Source organism: Protopterus annectens, chromosome 6.part1 (genome assembly GCF_019279795.1).
Source record: "Protopterus annectens isolate FY-2018-M chromosome 6.part1, PAN1.0, whole genome shotgun sequence".
NCBI classification, from domain to species: domain Eukaryota; kingdom Metazoa; phylum Chordata; order Ceratodontiformes; family Protopteridae; genus Protopterus; species Protopterus annectens.
Genome location: NC_056738.1, coordinates 409,213,242 through 409,234,772, shown reverse-complemented (window position 1 = coordinate 409,234,772; position 21,531 = coordinate 409,213,242). Strand labels below are relative to the sequence as shown.

General features: G+C 41.2%; 1 protein-coding gene across 2 annotated transcripts in view; it reads right to left on the bottom strand.

The window, feature by feature from the left end:
• Window positions 1–21,531, bottom strand: part of TM7SF2 (transmembrane 7 superfamily member 2) — a 435,806-nt gene that overhangs the window by 155,784 nt on the left and 258,491 nt on the right. For both annotated transcript variants that reach the window (XM_044075830.1, XM_044075831.1), the window contains one exon: window positions 5,328–5,496. In XM_044075830.1, coding sequence (XP_043931765.1) covers window positions 5,328–5,496 — 169 coding nt within the window. The remainder of the gene's footprint in view (window positions 1–5,327; window positions 5,497–21,531) is intronic.

The following is a 21,531-nucleotide window of genomic DNA, read 5'->3' as shown; positions in this document are numbered from 1 at the left end:
TGGTAAGTGTACACAACTGTACTATGTTCATCGTGTTTCACTGTTGCGGTCATCACACTTGGGTGGATTCCCAAAGCTGAAGAAGGGTGGAGGCAGTCAAGAAGAGTTAGGGCTGGCTAGTATGCCTTGCAGGATTGCTGTAGCAAAACCTTCAAGAATGATGTCCAGCACCTGTTTGCTTAGGGTTGCTGGATGAGAATTCAAGGAATAAGCCAGGTTGTAAGATTTAGGGTTTGCAGTTTTGGGTGCAAAATCTGCCCCTCCTGCTGAGAGAGCAGGGTTGAGGTCTGGTGCAGGTGCCAGGGTGGCACCGGAGTCAGGCTGCGCAAAAGTGGATACCAGTGCTGGCATGGCCAGTCCTGCTTTATCTTGAGTAATACTCTTGAGAGAAGGGGCAGAGGGGGGGAAAGCATAGATTGAGAGCTTTTCCCATGGAAAGGATAGGGCATCCACTTTCCTGGCCTTGCTGTGAGGATTCCTGGTGCAGAATTTGCTGAGATGGTGGTTGTAGGGGGAGGTAAAGAAAGATCCACCTCTGGGGTCCCCCATTTCTGAATCAGAAGGTTGAAGGTGCTGGGCTCCAGTTTCCACTCGTGTGGGTGTAGGAGGTTTCTGCTTAAGTCGTCTGCCAGAAAGTTTTGTTTGCCTGGCAGGAATTGAGCTTGTAGATGGACTTGAATGTCCAAGGCCGTGTTCCACAGGGCTATGGGTAACCTGCAGAGTAGGTAGGAATGTGTTCCCCCCTGGTTGTTGATGTACCACATAATTGTGGTATTGTCTGTTTTTATTAGCAGTTGTCCTAGAAAGAGTAGGGATCTAAAAGCTGTCAGGGCATTCTGTACAGCTAGCATATATTTTTGGTTGATGTGCAGATGAATATGACTTGGGCTCCAGTAGCCCTGAATACATTTGCCATCCATGTGAGCCCCCCAGGCATAGTCTGATGCATCTGTGGTAAGTGTCTGGGCGTGGGGTTGAGAAAATGGCAGTCCCTTGTTGTGGTGGCATGCTTCTCCCCACCAAAGGAACTCTGTCCTTAGACAAGGTATGATAGGAATGACTGTTTCCAGGTCCTGAGAATGTTGCTACCAAAGGCTTTTTAAGTACCATTGAAGTTTCCTCATATGCAGTCTAGCATATGGAATTAGCAGTATGCATGAGGCCATGAACCCTAGGGCTTTCAGTATTTTTCTTGCAGATAGATGAGTTCTGGTGGCCATTTGTTTGAAGTAGTTTGTCAGATAGACTTGTTTTTCTGAAGCTAGGAATTTCATCTGGGAAGTTGTTTCCAAGCTTGCTCCCAGGAATACAATCTTTTGACTGGGTACCAGTTTTGATTTCTTTTCGTTGATGGTGTACCTCAAGGAAGTGAGAAGGGTTTTTTTTACAAATGTCAGGTGCTGCAGCAACAATTCCTAACTGTCTGCCTGAATCAGGCAGTTGTCCAAGTACAGGTAAATTTGGATATTTCTCTGCCTTCAGTATGCAATGGCTGGAGCCAGGCATTTTGGGAATACCCTGGGCGCAGTAGCTAAGCCAAAGGGAAGTGCAGAGAACTGATAATGCATAGATCCTGCCCTGAAATGTAGATAGTTCCTGCATGACTCCCTTATGGGGATGTGCAGGTAGGCTTCTTTTAAGTCTAGGGTGACTAACCAGGCATCCTTGGCTAGCATGGGAAGAAGCTGTTGCAGGGTAAGCATTTTGAATTTTGGTACCAACAGGAAGGTGTTGAGAATTGAAAGATCCAGGATTGGGAGCCAAGAGCCCTCTTTCCTGGGTACCAAGAAAAGTCTGGAGTAGAATCCTTTACCCCTCTGCTCTATTGCAACCGGATGAATAGCTCTGACATTGAGCAGGGAAAGTACTTGGTTTTGAGCCGCTGCCCACTGGTTTGGAGGAAGGTCTGGAAACCCACTTGGGGTTGGCAGTGAATGGAAATAAAATTTGTACCCCTGGGATACAATGTTTAGAACCCACCGGTCCTGAGTGATGGACATCCAGTTTTTTGCGTGAAGGGCAAGTTTTCCTCCTAGGGGCACAAGCAATTGGGCAGGGCTGGGGAGTGGGGTAAAGTCATTGTGAGCTTTTTCTGTAAGGAGGTGGCTTACCACTCCCTGCTTTAGGGGTGGGGGCACTCTATTGCTTAGATCTCTGCATACCCTGAGACTGTAGTCTAGGTGGTCTGTTTCTCCTGGGTCTTGTTTGAGAAGGCCTGGAGGGGGATGGAAAGGACCAGTGTTTAGAAGGGCAATGCCTACTGAATGGAGAAGGTTGCACTTGTAAGATTTCTTTAACAGTCTGCATAGATTTAGCATTTTCTTCCATCTTTTTAAGAACCTCTTCTGCTTTGGTGCTAAACAAACAGTCCTTATTCAAAGGAGCATCTAGTAACTTTGATTTGACATGGTCTGGCAAGGTCTGCTCCTTCAACCAAGCATGTCTTCTTAGTACAGAACCAGTGACTGCTGCCCTGCAAGATGCTTCTAGGGCATCAAAGCCACACTGTAAAGTATGCTTACTAACTTGGCTTGCAGAGTACATAAGCTCCTGCAATTCTTTATTTTCTGCACAGTTTGAAAAGGTTGCCATTTTTTGTTTAATGAGTTCCATAATATGTTGGTGGAACTTCAGCATGTGAAACTGGCAATTCAATGCCCTAATAGCAAGAGTTGCAGAGGTGTATACTTTCTTACCCCATCTGTCTAGAGCTCTGGCATCCCTGTCCGAAGGGGTGGGTTCATGAATGTAGTAGCCTTGATTCCTTTAGGCCCCTGGGAAATGATTTCTGGGTCAGCAGTAGGATTTCTGAAAATAAATTTGTGGTACCTGTCTGGTTTCCTAGGGGCAGGAGGTAAGATGTCAGGAGTAAGACTGGATTCCATAAACACAACATCCAGGACAGGGGGCATAGCTAAAGGCCCGTGCTGAGGCAACTCTAAAAATTCTCTGAGTCTCTTTTTGGACTGAGGATAGTCTTGGCATTCCCAATGGAAATGCTCTCTTAAAGTATGCAAGATTTCACCAAAAGAAAAATCCTCTGGAGGGGAGGCAGAGGGAATGGATTCCTCTGCATCTGAATACTCATAGGCAGATATGGGCATGTCGTTATAATCAGAAATCTCACAGTCATCAGACTCCTGGTCTGTAGAAGCTGAAGGGGACTGGGTTCTTTGTCTCTTTGCAGGGGAAGGCCGACTTCCCCTAATCAGTGTAATACGGTCTTTAGCCATTCTAAGCATTTGTTTTTGTGGCATGGGAGCATGAGCATGCACTTTGGTCGTCGGTTTTCTAGGCGTAGTGCGTACTCCTGGGCCTAACAAACTCGGTAGTTTTGGTTAGAAAAGAAGTCATCGGTTTGATTCGAACATCGATAGAGCGAAGAACTGCCTCAGAGGCCGGTGCCTGCACAGCGGCTCCGGACCCATGCAAGGTAGAGACATCCGCAGGTTCCATAGTCGAAGAAGCATCTCGCAGCATACCGGACTCCGAATGGGTCTCAGTAGAGGCCTGCGAATCCATTTAAGTGGGCATCAGGGGCTGCAAAGGCACCTCACTGAGTACCAGCAGACTGGCGACTAGCTTAATAGAAGCGTCGGCAGTTCTGGACCTATGCGGTCTGTCTCTGTCGTTATCCTTACATTTTTTCGGAATATCGGTAGTTGGATGGCTTACCAAAGCCATTTCAGAATACAGAGATCGAGAGCAAAAGAATTTAGCTACAAAGAGAACCCGGCGATGAATGGTTCAGGCATTAAACAAGGCACAAAACTGACAGAGAGGAACGTCGTGGTCTGGGCCTAAATAGGTGACGCAGTAAGAATGAAAATCTCTGTGAGGTATTTGCTTTCCACAGGCAAGACAATTGTTAACTTTTTCTGACATCGGTTAGACCAAGAAAAATGGATCCCCAGTGGGGTACTTAGCTTTAGAAGACTTCAGGGTTATTCAATTCGTAAACGAAAATTCAGGAAGCGGCCGACCAGCACTTGCAAACTGCTTCTGCTTTGGGCTCCTCGGCAAGAAAGACTGATGTAATGGCGTCGGCTGCCTGTTTTTATAATCCTGACAACATGACATCAGTCCTGGAGCGACAGCATCGGATGCAGAAATACTAAGTCTCTGGTATTCGGGCCAACTGAGGGCTACCTGCAGGCAGGATAACCCAAGTGTGATGACTGCAACAGTGAAACACGAAGAACATCCATTTGGCTGTGTAAATGCCTTTCCACAGGTAGTTCAAAGGAAGAGCAGATGGCTAATTACATATACAGATATATATTAGGTACACACAAATAAATATATATAGATCGATTGTGTATGACTGAACTGCCATAATGTGGAATGCAAAACACTGACAGAATAACTGCGATCATACGCAATAGCAAAAAACATAATATCAAGAGAGAAAAACTATATCCTCTCCCAATATTAAGATGAAACCCCCCAGTAACACTAGCCTCAAATTTTCCTGAACAGTGGCAATATTAGGGAATGTTTTAATGAAGTAAAGGTATAGGGTTAGGGTTGGGGAAGGGGCATTGTTAGGGTTAGAGTTAGCACCTATTACAAAACAGGGCAAGGGGTCGGAGTCCCCCTGCACCACCTTAGTAATGGGTGGTGACCTTAAACCTAATGGTGCCCCTTTCCAACCCTAACCCTACAACTTGCCTTCATTAAAACCTTACTGTAACACTACTACTACAGAAGACACACTTAAGACACAAAAACATTCACAAAAACACACAAACACTGCGTCCATCTCCAAACCTAACCCTTATCCTAAAATACACAAATTTGCACACAAACACACAACACCCATCCTTCACTCATCTCCGGCCCTAGCCCTAATTCACATACATAAACGCACACATACTGTACTGACATTCTATTGCATCGACATATCCACTGTTCAGCCATCTATCTCATCAACATTAAATCACATCCCTACATTTGTCGAACAAAGGTATGTTTGGTCAGATACAGGGGAACTATATATATATATATATATATATATATATATATATATATATATATATATATATATAAAATGTGTGTGTGTGTGTGTGTGTGTGCATGTTTTTATACTTTATATATATATATATATATATATATATATATATATATATATATATATATATATATATATATAAAGCCTGCCTTTCCCCAGTTTTGACAATTGCACTTATTAGCTCAATAATGTATTCTTAAATCAGTATGTTCACTCAGTTTTATGGTACAACAATGCTGGCACTGATTAAAAATATGCAAATATAGACTCAAAAGCTATTCTAATTCTAACTTTACCAGTGAATGTGAAAACTTACAGTTTAATATGGTGATGATGACAGCAGCAAATGCATTCAGCTCAACTGGGTGATTCACTAAAAAGTAAGACTGCAGGCTGTAGGTGAAAGGGACCCAAGTCAGGTCTCCAAAAGCTAACATTAATCCAAAGCCATCATGAACAATGTCCATTGTGGTCAAGATAGCTTCCTGCAAAACAGAACAAACAAAAAACAATGCTTACAAAATGTGAGACTGAATGAAGAGATTCATACTGCCTATAACATCTATAACTCTCAGTATTTGTTTCGATATATGACTGCACGGCAAGGAATAGCATCTTACTCAATATGCAAAAAGACTCTTCCGTGCTCTGCAGTGGTGACAGTCTTCTCATTATAGTCCGTGTTCAATATGTCACAGCTTAGGAAAAAAAAGTCTCACTACTGCTGCTTACACCAGCTAAATATTCTTTTCAGCTGTAAAGATATCGATGGCATGTCTACTGATTGCCAATATGTTCAAGCTAAGGTGAGGCCATGAAAAACAACCATAAAATCTCAGTTACCACAGATCACAAGCAAAAATGTGATCTACATAGTTGGAACACTATCAAGAAATTAAACCAAGTTCTAAGAACCTTGAGGGTGAAATATCCTTTAATCAGAAGGAATCTCAAGCAACATTAGCCAATCCTTTACCTGCTCAAATGCCTAAAGGGAGCACTACTTGCAAGACCATCTAAAAAACTTGTCAAATTCACAACAAGCCATTCATGCAGGACATGCCTCTGCCGGCTTCAAAAAAGAATTAACATGGTTACCAAAGAACGAACCTGAAATATTTATTTTACGTGCTGGCCAGGAAATTCTCACTTTATTGGGTTTACTTTCACAGGAGTACGAGAAGAAAGCTCCAGCACATGTTTGAAGACAGCACTGGTTACACTAACAAATAAATCATCAAGTACGATTATTACAGAAATAAAACAGCACCAGTTTTCAGGATAAATTATTTATATCAGTACCAGTATAAGTTGATGGTGAGCACAGATTACAAACTGTTTTGCACAGAAAATCACTGTAACAAATATTGCTCACATTTACATCATTAGGTATCACCTGAGGTACAAGCCCACACATGCAGATCAAAAGATGGGTTATTATACTTGCAACATCAGAGGTACCAGCAGAAGAACAATGTGGCACATCCAGTTCAAAGGGTGCCTTATACTTTACAGTTAGGAAGGGTACAAACACAGTATATGGTGCTAATATGACAGTTTATAGCCTTTGTAGTAGGCAAAATGTGGCTATTACAGCTGGACAAACCTACAAGAGAAATTAAAAAATGTGAAGAGTGAAAATGCATTATGAAAAGGAGGGAGAGCAACAGTTAAGTCCATCAGCTCTCCTAGAATATGGAGAGAAGATCAAGACAAGGGAGAATCAGTGTGCTGAAATGTGATTTAGTAGGAGGGGGACATTTTTAATCCACAAAGAGGAAGTTGAGGCAGAAAGGAAACTTCTTAGCCTAATAGTTATGTGAAAGGTGAAGAAAACTGCAATAATCTGGTGTGCCACTGTGAAGGAATAGAGGCAGGGGAGTCACACTGATAAAGCAGATAAGGCAAGACCTTCTGAACTGTATGAAAATAAATGATGACTTGGACTGTCTTAAAGTGTGTACACATTTGGTCCATAATTTGGAGACCACATAAGAGAAAGCAGAATCATCTGATACTTTCATGGAGAACAACAAGATTTGCTAAGGGGAATGAAGAGAAGCTGCATTGATTCAGGAGGGTGCAGAGAGCTGAGCATCTACAAGAAGTGTGAAGAACACTGATGGCTACAGGGAGATGACCGACAGTAAAATGGGTGTTGAGATCATACCAGTTTAAACTTGACAGGACAACACAACGGTGCAACCTAGGGCAAAGATTAGCTGCTCATCAAGAAGTTAAACTACAAGTCTATAAGGACAGTGGTACCATACAGAAGGAAGGAGTGTAGTAAGCACTGGCAGTGGTGACCAAGATGTAATCTTTTAGAAAAGGCCTGACAAAGTAAAGACCATTTTTGGAAAGCATGTGATACTGTTAATATGAGTATCAAATTTTAGATCCTAATCTACAATATGACTTATAAGGACAGCTGAACTAATGCTGTTGAGGAGCTGTTTGGTCAGGGTAATAACTGACAGTTCAGGATACCTGTCAGTGCCAGTTTTCCCATGCTACATCTTAACTTATTTACTTAAGCTTGTTAATCAGGGTAGCACACTGATTACAACAGACTACAAGTTTGCACATAACTTGAATTAACATCCACCAACAAAATGTCTTAATTTACCTGATGTCAGTTTAAATGCTTCCGTTAGACCATTTAATAGATGTGGTGATGGACTGCTCCCCAACTATGTTGCAAACATTTGGAAAGATTTTGCTATTAATATAAGGATATATACAAGAATATTACATTTGGCAAACATATTAAGCAACAATTTCACATTTAGAATATTTAACAGGATCATATGTTTACAAGACAAGTAAGTTGTGAAACTGTTTACTTGATATCTCTGCTCATGACATACCTCCTGTTTCTAAAAGGGTAAAGTAAGTCAGGCTAGGGATGAATCTGCAGTATGCCCATCAAGGTTCAACATGAAGGATTCAAAAGTGTCACTGTTTAACAAAGGTAATTTATTCCAGAGATGCAGTAAATGTTGGGTAATAAATCTGTCCCTCTAGAATGTTTTATTTATATGATGGTGGAGATTCAAATCCTTATTTATTGTACCTTAGAGCAGTTTGTCTTACGATAAAAGTCAATGTGACCCGAGTCTTTAACAGCACAGAATGCAAGACACAGATCTCCATGTAAGAGTGTGTAACTGGGTATAGAGAGACAGCTTCATGCACATCTTGGTAGCCAAAGTAATGTTTTTAGTTAGATACCACTGGTATACGATGTGACTGGACAGGTCATGTACACCGCAAAGGGTCACTGTACTCTATAACTGGTATAATTAGACCAGAGTACAGAGGATATGATAACTTATTTCGACCCAAGATTCCTTCAGAAATCAGTTATGCAAAAACAGAAGCATAACACACCCATACTCCACAAATTAATTGCCAATGTTAAGTGAAACCAAAGTGGGTGCATATTACCATGTAGCCAGATGACCTACACCTCCACCAATAGGAGGAAAGACAATACACGATGTCTTCATTACAAGATATTTAAATTCCTTATCTTCTACAGATATGGCCAGGAGTCCAAACTGTGTATATGAATTGTTCTTGGTCAAGACCTTGTAGTAAGATCACAGTGCTACATAGCTATTCAATGACATACAAGCACAGATATATCCAAGCATAGTATGGCACTTACATTTTACTTTTTAGGTTTACTTTCTGGTCTTAAACTCAACATTCTGTGTCACATACCTGGGAAGTGTACAACAACAACATGAATTATTCTTCATGCTAACAATAAACTGTTAAAAAAGGTATCCATGATAAATTTACATACATTTCCTTCTAGGCAAAAGTAAGTAAATTACATGGTTTATATAAACAATGCTCCCAGGCAATCTCGAGATTTGCTCCCACACTTCTGCTTAGGTGCCAAAGGTCTCAAGTAAGTCTAGCTCTTCTGCTTATTCAACTGTAAACGGTCATTGTCACTTTCAAGAGCTGGTAAGCAAGACAGTTTGCAGATCTGGTTTTAACATCTTCAGTGAAGGGCAGGTGGCCTCCAAAACCACTAGAACTTTCACCAAAGTGAAAAAAAAAACATGGCTTATGGTTTCAAAGAACAATCAGACATTACAGAAAGAAATGCTATCTTTGACTTCTGTTCAAAGAAAAATCAAGCCAGATAAAAAGGATGTAGATGTAAAAAAATATAGATGGCATATTTGCCATTCTGCCTCTCTCTCTTTTATAGCTACTTTCCTTTCGGTTTTCCTCCTCTATAATCCCCATGTGAGTACTTAGACCTGTGCAATATTACATCTACTGATAGATCTCATCCACAAATATCTTTGCGGGTAGCCTGTGTTCTTTTCTGCAGTGTTTTTCCTCATTCACTCCACAATCTATCTTTGTAAGGTAAAATAAGTCTTTGTTTTCTAGCCCATCATTCTCTTTACAGTTGTGTTACACCTTCCCCATCCTTTCCAAGCAGACCTCACAACTGTCCCTATTTTGGAGGAATGTTCCTATCTTGAGCCCTGATTTACCATTCACATAATGTATTTATATTTGTGGGGGCATGGCTCTATTTTCAGGCTTCACTTATCCTTTTATACACAATGTTTCTTAGGGGGCATGGCTCTATTTTCAGGCTTCACTTATCTTTTTATACACAATGTTTCTTAATCTCCCTCATCACACATGATTTTTGAAGCTGTCTAATATACGGAAAACCACACTACATGACCAGCATACAAGTGTTAACAATAACTTAAAGAAATAGAGCATACATCTTACATCTCCCTTTTTCAAAAGCAAAAACAAATGACCTTGTATGGTAGAATTTTGCAATAGTCTATAGATGTTACATTGTCTCTTTGATAATGTGGTTATTTTTTCCATCATTTTTGTCACACACTGTTTTTAAACATGTTTATGAGTAGTATTACTAAAGTAGAACTTGCTGTAGTGCACAAACGACAACTGGCCAAGTAAAATCAAGACACAATTTTATTAATAGTTAAGCACTTTTCGTTCCTTATTTTATGGAACTTCATCAGAAAGAATAGTTGTGTAAGAACTTACCATAACAACAGATGTCCTTCTCGTCTCTGTTGCAGTACTCTTTACATGAAGGAGTTGCCTATATCAAAGTCTTTTACTACCGTAGGGTGCGCAGTACGTCTGACATAGGCAGCTATCGGATGCAGGCCATAAAAGTGACGTATGTGTGCAACATCCTAAGAAATTAAGCCTCAGGCAGAGAGACAGTCCAAAGGAAAGTGAATCAATGCATCCAAGAACAGAAGAAAGTGGGGAAAGAGGGTGTGACAGAATATTGCAACAGAGAAGAGGAGGACATATATCGTTATGGTAAGTTCTTACACAACTATTCTATGTCCTTGTATTCATCTACTGAGTATTCTTTACATGAGGGAGAATACCACAACTCGTGCAGAAAGGGAGGTGGAGGTGGCAGAAGAATTCTCCAGAAAATCATGAAGAATGGCCCTGGCAAACCCTGCCCTGGATCTAGAGACAGAATCCAGTTTGTAATATTTGGTGAAGGTATGGACAGATGTCCAAGTAGCTGCTTCTAGAATGGACTTAGCCCTTTGAAGAAAGCTCCTGAAGAAGACACTGCTCTAGCACAATGAGCATTGACTGTGCCAGGGAGGCCTTTACCATGGTGGGCATAGCAGAAAGAAATGGATTTTGAAATCCAGTTGGAGATGGTCTGTTTGGATACAGGCAATCACAGAGCCCTGGCGTGGAAGGACACAAGTAGCCCTAAGATCAAAGGTGGGTTTTGTAAAAGGTAATTGTTTAACTAAATGGGTTGTATACATTGCTTAATGTGTCCTTTTTTATGTAGGTAAAACAGACAGAACTTTATGTAGACGTATTTATGAAAATTTTTATGATATTAAGAACAAAAAAGAAAATAATGCATTGCATAAACATTCAATAGTTTCTTCCTCATTTACTCTCACCCAGGTTTAAATGAATATACTTCTATTCAGTCTGTTTTAATTATGAGTGCGAATAATTTTTAATAGTTGAAAGTTTTTAAAGTTTTATGCTTTGTATTTTGTGTGAGACAGGCTTTGCTTGATTTTTCATTATATACTGTGTAATGATTTTTTCCCACTATTCTAGGTTAATTGGATAAGTGGCTAATTAATTGGTTTTAAATAAAAAGGTCATTTGGTGATATGGTTTGATTCTGGTGAAGTCCTGTTTGTGTTAAGGAAGAAAAGTGCTTAATCGGTTTGGTCATAAATAATATTTATTTTATAGAAGAATCCTGGTTGTGGCTTCTGGTTATTAGTTTTTTTTAGTTTTTTCTTGGTCGTTCAGTGGTAACTGCTCACTTTTTCAGTTAATAGCTATCATCAATCCAACAGTGCATACATGAATATCCAAAGCAACAAGTCTTCAGAATTAACAGGTCTGAAATACAAATAAATAAAATATATACATCTGACACCAAATCACACTGCAGGGCTGGTATAAAGGAATGTTTTTCTTTTCTTTTTAAAACAGCTGTTTTGGCCTCCACTACCTGCTACCCAGTAGCCCCATACGTTCCCCTGTGTAGGGGCAGTGTCATTCAACCTATTAGTTAACCTAGTTAGATGAAAGCTGGTTATGGAAAGGGGTATTCTAGGCAATCATTAAGGGATTTTTTATGTATACATTTTTTTGGATGTGTCTGCGTCACCCATCCCTACAGCAGCCAGCTTGATATCACATAATATTAGGTTCTGTACATGCACAATATTACACATAGAGGTGGGCAAGCCAGAGCTGGTTCAAGCTTAGCTCAAGTCTGACTATAATCTCGGCTCTGGCTTGTGATCCAACAGGTTAAAGAGCCAATCAAAAGTTCTTTTTTGAGTAACTGCTGACTGTTGATTCAGACCAGACCTGCAGGCAGACACAGGGCTTTCTATTATGTCCAGTCTGTGTATCTACGCATTGTGGTTGGCTAGAATACCAGACAGGCTGGTTTCACATGTAGCAGGGCTGAAAAAGAAGAAGATTTAAACATTTTTTCATGGGAGAGGGCTATTTCAAGACATTGTAGTCACATAATTCTTTTATAAAAAAAAAGATTTGCAGATCATTTTTTAGGATGAGGGGTGCATTATTTCCTTTACTCCAGAGCACTTGCCTGTTTCAGTGATAGAAAGAGATCAGGAGAGCTTGGAAGGCACTACCAATGCCAAACAGCATGGGCAGAATTATTTTGTGTTTCTTTGTTTTTACTGGGGTAAGCTCAATGCTGGGAATCTCAGAGTGGTGCTTACTGTATGTTTGGGGAAAGAGTATACGTGTTCAAGAACAACACAATGAAGTTAATTTAGTATTATTATAGTAGTATCTTTTTATTTTTCACTTTCATCGAAATCATGCATCAGAGCTCTTCACAGAACTGGGATCTTTTTGTGGGGAAGGAGTGTGGGGCATCTTGTACATGAAAGCACAAAGTCATCATATAATCACTGCTGGCAAACAAAAGTGTTACGACTTGTTGGAGGTAGGGGCAATATATAGGTTTACCAGTCACAAGCTGAAATAGGAAAATGTTACTGTAGTTCTTACATTTTTCATTCTTTTCTCAGTAAGAAAATAGTGTAAACAGAAAAGGGCTATCATTTGTAGGGGAATACAATACATGAGAACACAGGGCTGTTATGGTTGATATGGTTTGTTGGAGGGCATCTATCAAAGAGCAAAGTTTGCCATTACTATGTTTTGTAGCAACTCACAGTCAGAGGTGGTGTACCTTTTCAGAATGGGCACAGTCTACTGGGTCACTGTGTGTATTTTGTTCCTAAATAGGTTAGCAAGAATACAGATTTTTTAAATTATGGTGGGCAGCCTTATGGGAACTGAAATAGTGTTTGCTATGTAAAGCTAACAAAATCCAGCATTTCATAAGGCTTTTGTTCTTCCATTTAGACAGTTTATCTAGTTTTTACTTTGGGGCTGCTTGACCATTTCTTGCAAAGTGTGGTGAAACTACTGTGCACCAAATCATCATTAGACCAGAAGGGTTACTAGCCTGTGCAATATTCCTGTTCCTGCATATATATGCTGCGCTTTCTATAATTTTCCCTCCATTTTTCTTTGTCAGCAGACCTTTATTTAGCTTGGGTACTGCAAAAGGGATGGGTGGGTGCAAGATGTCAGAACGTGTGATTAACATATTGTCAGCATTCATTCGAGCGAAGGCTGGCAATGTCATTGTCTCTAACTGTATATATTTTTACTTAAATAATCTCCTATGGACTTGCAGACAGTTATTTTTAAGCTACTATTCCAACTGTCTATTCTGACTCTGCTCTTAGTGGGCTCTGAGAGCCAAATCAGACGCTTGGACTAGCTCTGTCTCGGCTCTTCAAAATTTCCAGGCTTGCTCACCTTGCCCACCTTTAACTGCACATGCTCTAACCACAGCTACAGCTTACGCTATTTAGTATGCCTATTCCCTATGTCCCAAAAACTGCTGGCTGTTGCCTTGCATACTGCTATGCATACTGCTATGCACCCAGTCTCCAGAGGGTGTCAGTACAATTAATACAAACAGAAAAGACAATGTTCCAATCTTCCACCCCTACCCACAATGGACGAGCCAGCACAGGCCATTCACTTCCACAGTTCCTAAAATGGCTCCATCAGCTGAACCGCTGGTTAATCTCACATTGCCCAAGTCTGGTTGCAGAGAAGTTTATATTAAACCTGACTATGACAACTTTTCAGACGAATTAATTATAAATAATTCAATTAATATAATGAAATTGCAATTACATCACTTCATGTGAATTAATCTTTGAACCAATCAGGTAAAAGCTCACTAAAAAACAAATTCAGGACATATGCTTATAGAAAAACACTATATACAAAACTTGTCCAATTTAGCTTTTTAACACTTTAAAGTTGTAATGCCAATTTTATAGAGTATCACTGTTTAGACCAAAGCCCCTAGACGCTCTAAGATGCTACTGCAATTTTCTTTCTTCTAATAGTAACTTATTTCTATAAACCCTGCCCTCTTCCTCTATGCACAACTTGTGAAATATGAAATATGAATCTAACTTGTGCCTCACAATCAATACAGTACTGTGCCAAAGCATTACGTAAGTTCCAGTTTCTTAAGTCTGTTAAATGCTCCAGTATTTTAAGATGTAAACTTCATTTTTGGCTGTGATGACTCTCAAGCCATAAGTCCAATGAGTGGAAGATGTAAACGGATAAAAGATCAGATGGCTGAACACTGAACCACAAACGTACTAAAGAAAACAAAAACTTTTTACAGTCACGGTTGAAGCAACAATGTTTGGTGAAGGTAAGCAAGGGTCAAATGGCTAAAGCAGAAATAACTGCAGCGTATATCTTCTTGAAGCAAGCATTGGAAGCAGCCAAACCTCTAATAGAATGGCCTTCAAACCCTGCATTTTCTAAAGGAAAGTGGACATTTTTGATGGCAAAAGATAACGTAACCTGGCAATCTACTTGTGAGAAGTTTGTTTGGTGATTGCTAAGTTTTTTGCTGTGTGGAGGGAAGGAAATGAACAGCTGTCCGGGCTTTCTAAACTCATGTACCCATTCAGATAAAACCTCAGCTGGCAGTGCACATCCAGGATGTGAAGGGCTCTTTCTCCTTTAGTTTCCATCCCCCCAAAGAAAACAGGGAGACTAATGGGTTGGTTCAAGGAAAGGTCAGAATCTGAGTTGTTCCGAAGGGACACTTAATTCTTGTGAGTAGACCAGATACAGATCCTTACATGTGAGGGCCTGCAGCTTTAAGATCATATGAGCAGAAATGATGGCCACCACAAAAAGGTGCATTATTAGATGTAAACTTCACTGTCATTTGACCATTTTGTTTGAAAAGGAAATTGGGAAGACAGTCAGTCAGTCATGACATTCAAGTCCCATGAAGAAGATAATTTCTTCAAAGGTGGGTGGAAATGCAACACTCCTTTAATGAACTGCCTTATTTGTCAGTGCTGGGCCACAGTGCTGTACTTGCAAAGATTATGGGAGACAATAATATCTGACACATTTAGCATTACCAAGGAATTAATGAGGCCCAAATCATACAAATGCCAGAGACAGGGCAGGATAAACTGTAATCCAACTGATGTGATGGTTTTGAACAGAGAACTTCTGCAGACAGAATTCCTGTAGGACTCCATCACTTCCAATACATCTGCATGAAGGTCTGCTGGGATCCAAGGACTGACAGTAGAAACCAGGGTGTGAGGTGTAGCTGGCAGTTATTCCACCCGTGGGGGATCCTGTCTGGATAGATCCTGGAAAATCTCCTGTATCATATATTATCCAATCCATCCACTTTGATTTATGGGATGTTCACTGACAACTGGATCTGACTTGGCAGGTGGTTGTTCTTCCATGAGCTCAAACTCCTTCCCCTATTCTCACAATACACCATTTACTCAGACAGTACAGCCGCGGGAAATCTTACCATAACAGTACATGTCCTTCTCCTCACTGTTGCAGTATTCTTCACCGAAGGGATTTTCTGCTAAGAATAAGCCAGTATACTAAAACCTTTAGATCTTGTAGGCGCTTTATGTCACATTTATGTTCCCTGCGTAGGCTGTACGGAATAAAGGTGACATACAGATGCAAATACTCAGAGCTAAATTGCTCCAGGAGGAACAAAACTCTTCCAGGGACAAAGGAGAACAAGGCAATGAAAGCCCCTCAGCTAGGAGGGTAATAAAACACAGGGGCAAGAGCTATAGCAGATGGGGAAGGAGGGAGGAACCAAATACTGCAACACAGAAAAACAGGAATTTACTGTTATGGCAATATTTTATACAACTATGCTATTTTCTTCCATTTTACTGTTGCAACATTCTTCACTGAAGGGAGATTACATGAGCTATGAAAGCGAGTGGAAGGAGGAAGATACAGAAGAGCCCTCTATAAACCTATGCGGAATAGCCCTGGCAAAACCTGCCCTGGTCCTGGAAACATCCAATTTATAACGCTTTACTAAAGTATGAAGACAGGACCAAATAACAGCCTCAAGAGTGGAATTAGTGTCCAAACTCTTGAAAAAGACACCAGAAGCGGCAACTGCCCTAGCAGAATGTGACTTTACAGATGAAGAAAGACATGTAGCATGAAAAGAATAACAAAAGAAAATGACCTTAGAGATCTAGGAGGAGATGGTTTGCTTATAAATAGCCAAACCCAAAGTCTTGGGATGACTTGTTCAGACTTGCAAATAACCTTTGTTTTATCCAAATATCAGAGCTGGCTATGCAGGTCCAAGGTGTAAAGAACCTTTTACTGGCAGTCTGCAGAGAAGGAAAAAAAGGAAGGAAGTCGACTAGACTGATTAAACGACAACTCATCAATCACCTTGGGCATAAAAGAAGGATTAGTGCAAAGAGACTGTCTGAAGTTCACTCTCTTGGCCAAATTAAGAGCCAACAGCGGAACAATTTTCCAAACAAAGTTGGAAGGAAGTTGAACTAGCAAGTTAATTTTTCAAGTACAAAACTGAAGTCCCAAGAAGGTGGAATAGGCTTTCTTGGGGGCCTGATATGAAGGATGCCTTTAAGAAATTGCTCGACCTCAAACCAAGAGGTCAAAGAAGGGGTGAATGGCAAACAAGTACAGATGGTTGATAGGTGAGCTTTAACTGAAGAACATGCCAAGCCAGCATAGAGCAGATCACACAAATGAGAGAACCAAGGGAACCCCCACTGAAAAGGGATCCTAATGGCGAGAGGCAAACAAAAAATCTTTTATATTTAGACAGGTATGATTTTCTGGCATGATGGCGACAGAGGCAAACAAAAAAATCTTTTCTATTTATCTGTCTTTTCTATTTGTCAGACTACAAAAATCATCCCTTCATACTTTTATATAACTTTATGATAACTACTTTTATGATACCTTAGCAATGCCATTGAGCAGTTTTATACTTGGATCTCTTCTTTTACCTTCCTTAGGTACTTTAGTCCCCCCCCCCCCCTTCATAACTATTTTTTTTTCACTCGCTTAACTCTCCTCCCCTCTACTTTAACCCTTCTAATTAATACTTCTTCTCCACCTACTTGGTCTAGACATTAATATTGTTTTTGGTGCTTAGTTGTTTCTGATAATCTCTTTTTTCTGTTTGCCCTATTTGTAAACCCACATTTTTGATTCAAAGTTCTACCTGCATTAGTTCATAGGTGAACTTCATGCTGAATTTTATACTCTGTTATTTTCCACTATGGCATGGCTGTTTTGTACTTATGTATTTCATATTCATATTACTTGTAATGTCACTTTGTTAGTGTTATTTTATCATTTGTTGGGGAGCATTTCTCCTCGGGTCTTCATTGAAAATGGGCCTCCAGCCCAGTGGACTAACCTGGTTAACAAAAGACAAATAAAGAAATAATTAATAAATATTTAGACATATAATTTTCTGGTAGGGGGTTTCCAGTACTCCTGCAGAACCCAAAGCATGCCCTCAGAAAAGATGTGCCTAAAGGTCATCACAACCCTGATCACCCACAGTGTCATCTGAAGAGTGATAAGAGATCCCTTGTCTTGTGTGACAATATCCATCCAGTGAGGCAATCTGTGGTGACTGCCCCTGGCCAGATGAAAAAGGGGGAATCAGTGCTGTGTGGGCCAAAAGGGAGTCACCAACAAGATTTTGGGAGAGTCCTGCTTGATCTTGGGCAGAACTCTTGACAGCACAGGAAGGGGAGGAAAGGCATACAGAAATGTTCCCTTCCATGGAAAAGACAGGGTGTCCACTTTCCAAGTCAGAGGACTTGGTACTCTCGAACAGAATAGAGGAAGTTGTTCAGAGAGGAGGCAAGAAGATCTACCTGAGGAATACTCCACTGATGGACTATGTCCAGAAACACATCTCTGTGAAGCATCCATTTATGAGCCTGTGTTCTGGACCTGCACAGAGAGTCTGCCACTAGACTGTGCTCTGAAGGAATGTAAATGCCTGAAAAGTTACCTGATAACTGATAGCCACATCCCATGCCTGAAGAGCTAGACTGCAAAGAAGGTAAGACCTTATACCCCCCTGCTTGTTGCTATACCACATCACGGCAGGACTGTACTTGAAGACTTTCAGGGGGCCAGGGAGAAAAAGGGAACAAAAAGCCTGTAGAGTCAGAAGTACAGCTCTCATTGCTTTTATGAGGATATGGTCTGACATCTGATGGGGAGTTCAGGCACCCTGAACTTTCAGAGGGCTACAGGAAGCACCTCACCTTAGGTCTGTGGCATCCCTGAACAGTTCTTGGGAAGGAAATGCAGCCTGAAAGGGCAATGCTGGAATGAGATAAATTTGCCAAATCCACCACTGGAGCTCTCAGGTGCCCACAAAAGGGTAGGCTAAAAATATGCCAATAAAACATACATGCACCAAAATATATTATACCTTCATCTACAAGCAAATACACCACATAAGTTGTATAGATTAGAGAAGTGCAGATAAATTCCAGCAAAGATATGGGGGATGGTGGGTGGGTAACCTGGACTGCAACAGTGAATACACTCGAACATCTACATTTATGGTACACAACTGTACTATGTTCTTCGTGTTTCACTGTTGCAGTCATTACACTTGGGTTGAATCCCAAAGCTATGGTTGGGAGGCTGGAGCTAAATAGCATTAGGAGCGGCTATGAGGCCCTGCAGAATTGCATTAGCAAAGCCTGCCCTGGATTTAGAATAGAGTGGTAAATAATAGTGCTTTGAAAAGGTGTGCACTGAACTCCAGGTAGCAGCCTCTAAAATGTCTTTGGTTGGTACTCCCTTGAGGAAGGCTGCTGAAGTGGCTGCTGCTCTAGTTGAATGTGGCCTAATGCCCTTAGGCACTGGTTTGCCATGTTGTGAATAGCAGAAATGAATGCAGTGGCCTATCCACTTTGAAATAGTCTGCTTTGAGATCGCCTTTCCTTGTGATCTTGCAGCATATGCCACTAGTAGTTGCTCTGTCTTTCTGAAAGCTTTGGTTCTGTTCAAGTAGAAGCGTAGCTGTCTGTGTATGTACAAAGAATGCAGAATTCTCTCCCCCTTATTCTGTGGGTTTGGATAAAAAGTAGGCAGATGAATAGTTTTGTTAAGGGCCACACTGGACACTACCTTAGGCATAAATGTCAGGTTTGTCCTCAGAGAAACCCCGTCTGGATAAAAAATGATAAAAAGTTCCACAGCCATGAGTGCCTGTAGCTCTGAGACTCGTCTTGCAGAGGTGATTGCTAGGAGCAGAGCTGTTGTCCAAGATAAAAACTTTATATCAGCTGCAGCGGCTGGCTCAAAAGGAGGCCGGGTGAGTTTTTCCAAGACATAATTGAGGTCCCATGCAGGTATTGGTGATCTCCTTGGAGGCCTTAAGTTTTTGGCTCCTCTGAGGTACTGCCTTAACAAAGGATGTGAAAAGATTGGTGGCTCTGTATTGTAATGAGCCGAAATGGCAGAGGCATGAATTTTAATTGATGAAAAGGATAGGCCTTTGTCCAGCATCTCAGTTAAGTATTGTAAAATCTGAGGAATATTTGGTACAGCTGTGTCAATTCCTTGTGCCTGGTTCCAGACACAGAATCTCTTCCATTTTCCAGCGTAAGATTTTCTGGTACTAGGCCTTCTGGCCTCCAAAATGACATCCATCACAGCTTTAGTGAGAGGTGCGTTTTGTATGACTACATTATCTGCCATGCTGCCAGGTTTAAGGTCTTCAGTTGGCTGTGCAGGATCGGATTGTTTTGTTGGGACAGTAGATGAGGTATTTGAGGCAAGGTCCAAGCCGGGTATTGCGACAAGTTCCTTAGGATTGGATAACAGTACTGGCGGGGCCAGTCTGGGGCAATCAGTATCATCTTTGGCTTTTCTTGCCTGACGTTTAGGAGTACCTTGGGGAGGAGAGGCAGTGGAGGAAAGCCATATACTGCTAAGCTTTTCCAGCTGAAAGACAGGGCGTCCACTTTCTATGCTTGTCTGTGATAAGTCCTTGTGCAGAATCTTTTTAGTTGGTAGTTGTGAGGAGAAGCAAATAGATCTATATCCGGGCATCCTCATTTCCTTGTTATCATGCTGAAGACTTGTGGATCCAATTTCCACTCGTGGGGATCCATGAGGTTTCTGCTTAGTTTGTCTGCCAGAGTATTTATCTTTCCTGGCAGGAATTGTGCCTGCAGATGTACTTGGTAAGTCAGTGCTGTGTCCCACAAAGTCATGGCTAGTCTGCAAAGGGGGTAAGAATGAGTGCCTCCCTGCTTGTTTATATACCACATGACCGTGGTGTTGTCTGTCTTTATCAGTAGTTGACCCAGATGAAGTAGGTCCTTGAAGGGCATTCTGAACAGCTAACATCTCTTTTTGATTTATATGTAGATGCATTTGGTTTGCGGACCATGTGCCTTGAATACATCTTCCTGCCATGTGGGCCCCCCAGGCATAATCTGATGCATCCGTTGTTAATGTCTGCCTGGCTGGGGGTAAAGTGAATGGCTGTCCTTTGTTCTGGTGACAAGCCTTCGCCCACCATCGAAACTCCTGTTGCAGGCAGGGAACGAGGGTAATTATTGTTTCCAGGCTGTGGCAATGTTGAGCCCAAACACTTTTTAGGTACCATTGAAGTTTCCTCATATGCAGTCTCGCATATGGAATTAGTAGAATGCAGAATGCCATGAAGTCCAAAGCCTGCAGAATTTTTCTTGTAGATAACTGGGCCTTTGTTGCCCACAGTTTGAAATATGTAGTCAGTTGCCTTTGTTTGTCTGGCATGAGATAAGCCATCTGGGCAGTTGTATTTAAGCTTGCACCCAGGAACATTATCTCTTGAGAGGGTACTAGTTTTGATTTCTTTTCATTGACTATGTACCCTATGCCTGTTAGAAATCTCTTTACAAATGCCAGATGCTGTAGTAGAATGGCCTTGTTCTCTGCTTGAATGAGGCAGTTGTCCAAGTAAGGATATATTTGTATTCCTCTTTGTCTGCAGAATGCAATTACTGGTGCCAGGCTCTTTGTGAAGACCCTGGGCGCAGGAGATAAGCCAAAGGGCAGTGCAGAGAATTGGTAGTGCATTGAGCCAGCTTTGAATCTGAGGTATTTTCTGCATGTTTGTCTGATTGGGACATGCAGGTATGCCTCTTTTAAGTCTAAAGTCACAAGCCATGCCTTCTTGCCCAGCATGGGCAGAAGCTGCTGTAGAGTCAACATTTTGAATTTTGGTATATCCAGATATGTGTTTAGAATAGATAGGTCCAGTATTGGTCTCCAGGTCTTGTCCTTTCTTGGTACCAAGAACAGTCTTGAATAAAATCCTTGTCCCTGCTCTTGCTCTGGTACTTGTTGAATGGCCCTCATGTTCATGAGGGATGAGACTTGTTTTTGTGCCTCTGCCCAATGATGTTTTGGCAAGTCTAGCCAACCATTTGTCCTTGGCAGGGTATGGAAGTGAAACTTGTAGCCTTGTGACACTATGTCTAGGACTCATTTGTCCTGGGTTATTATGTGCCAAGTTTGAG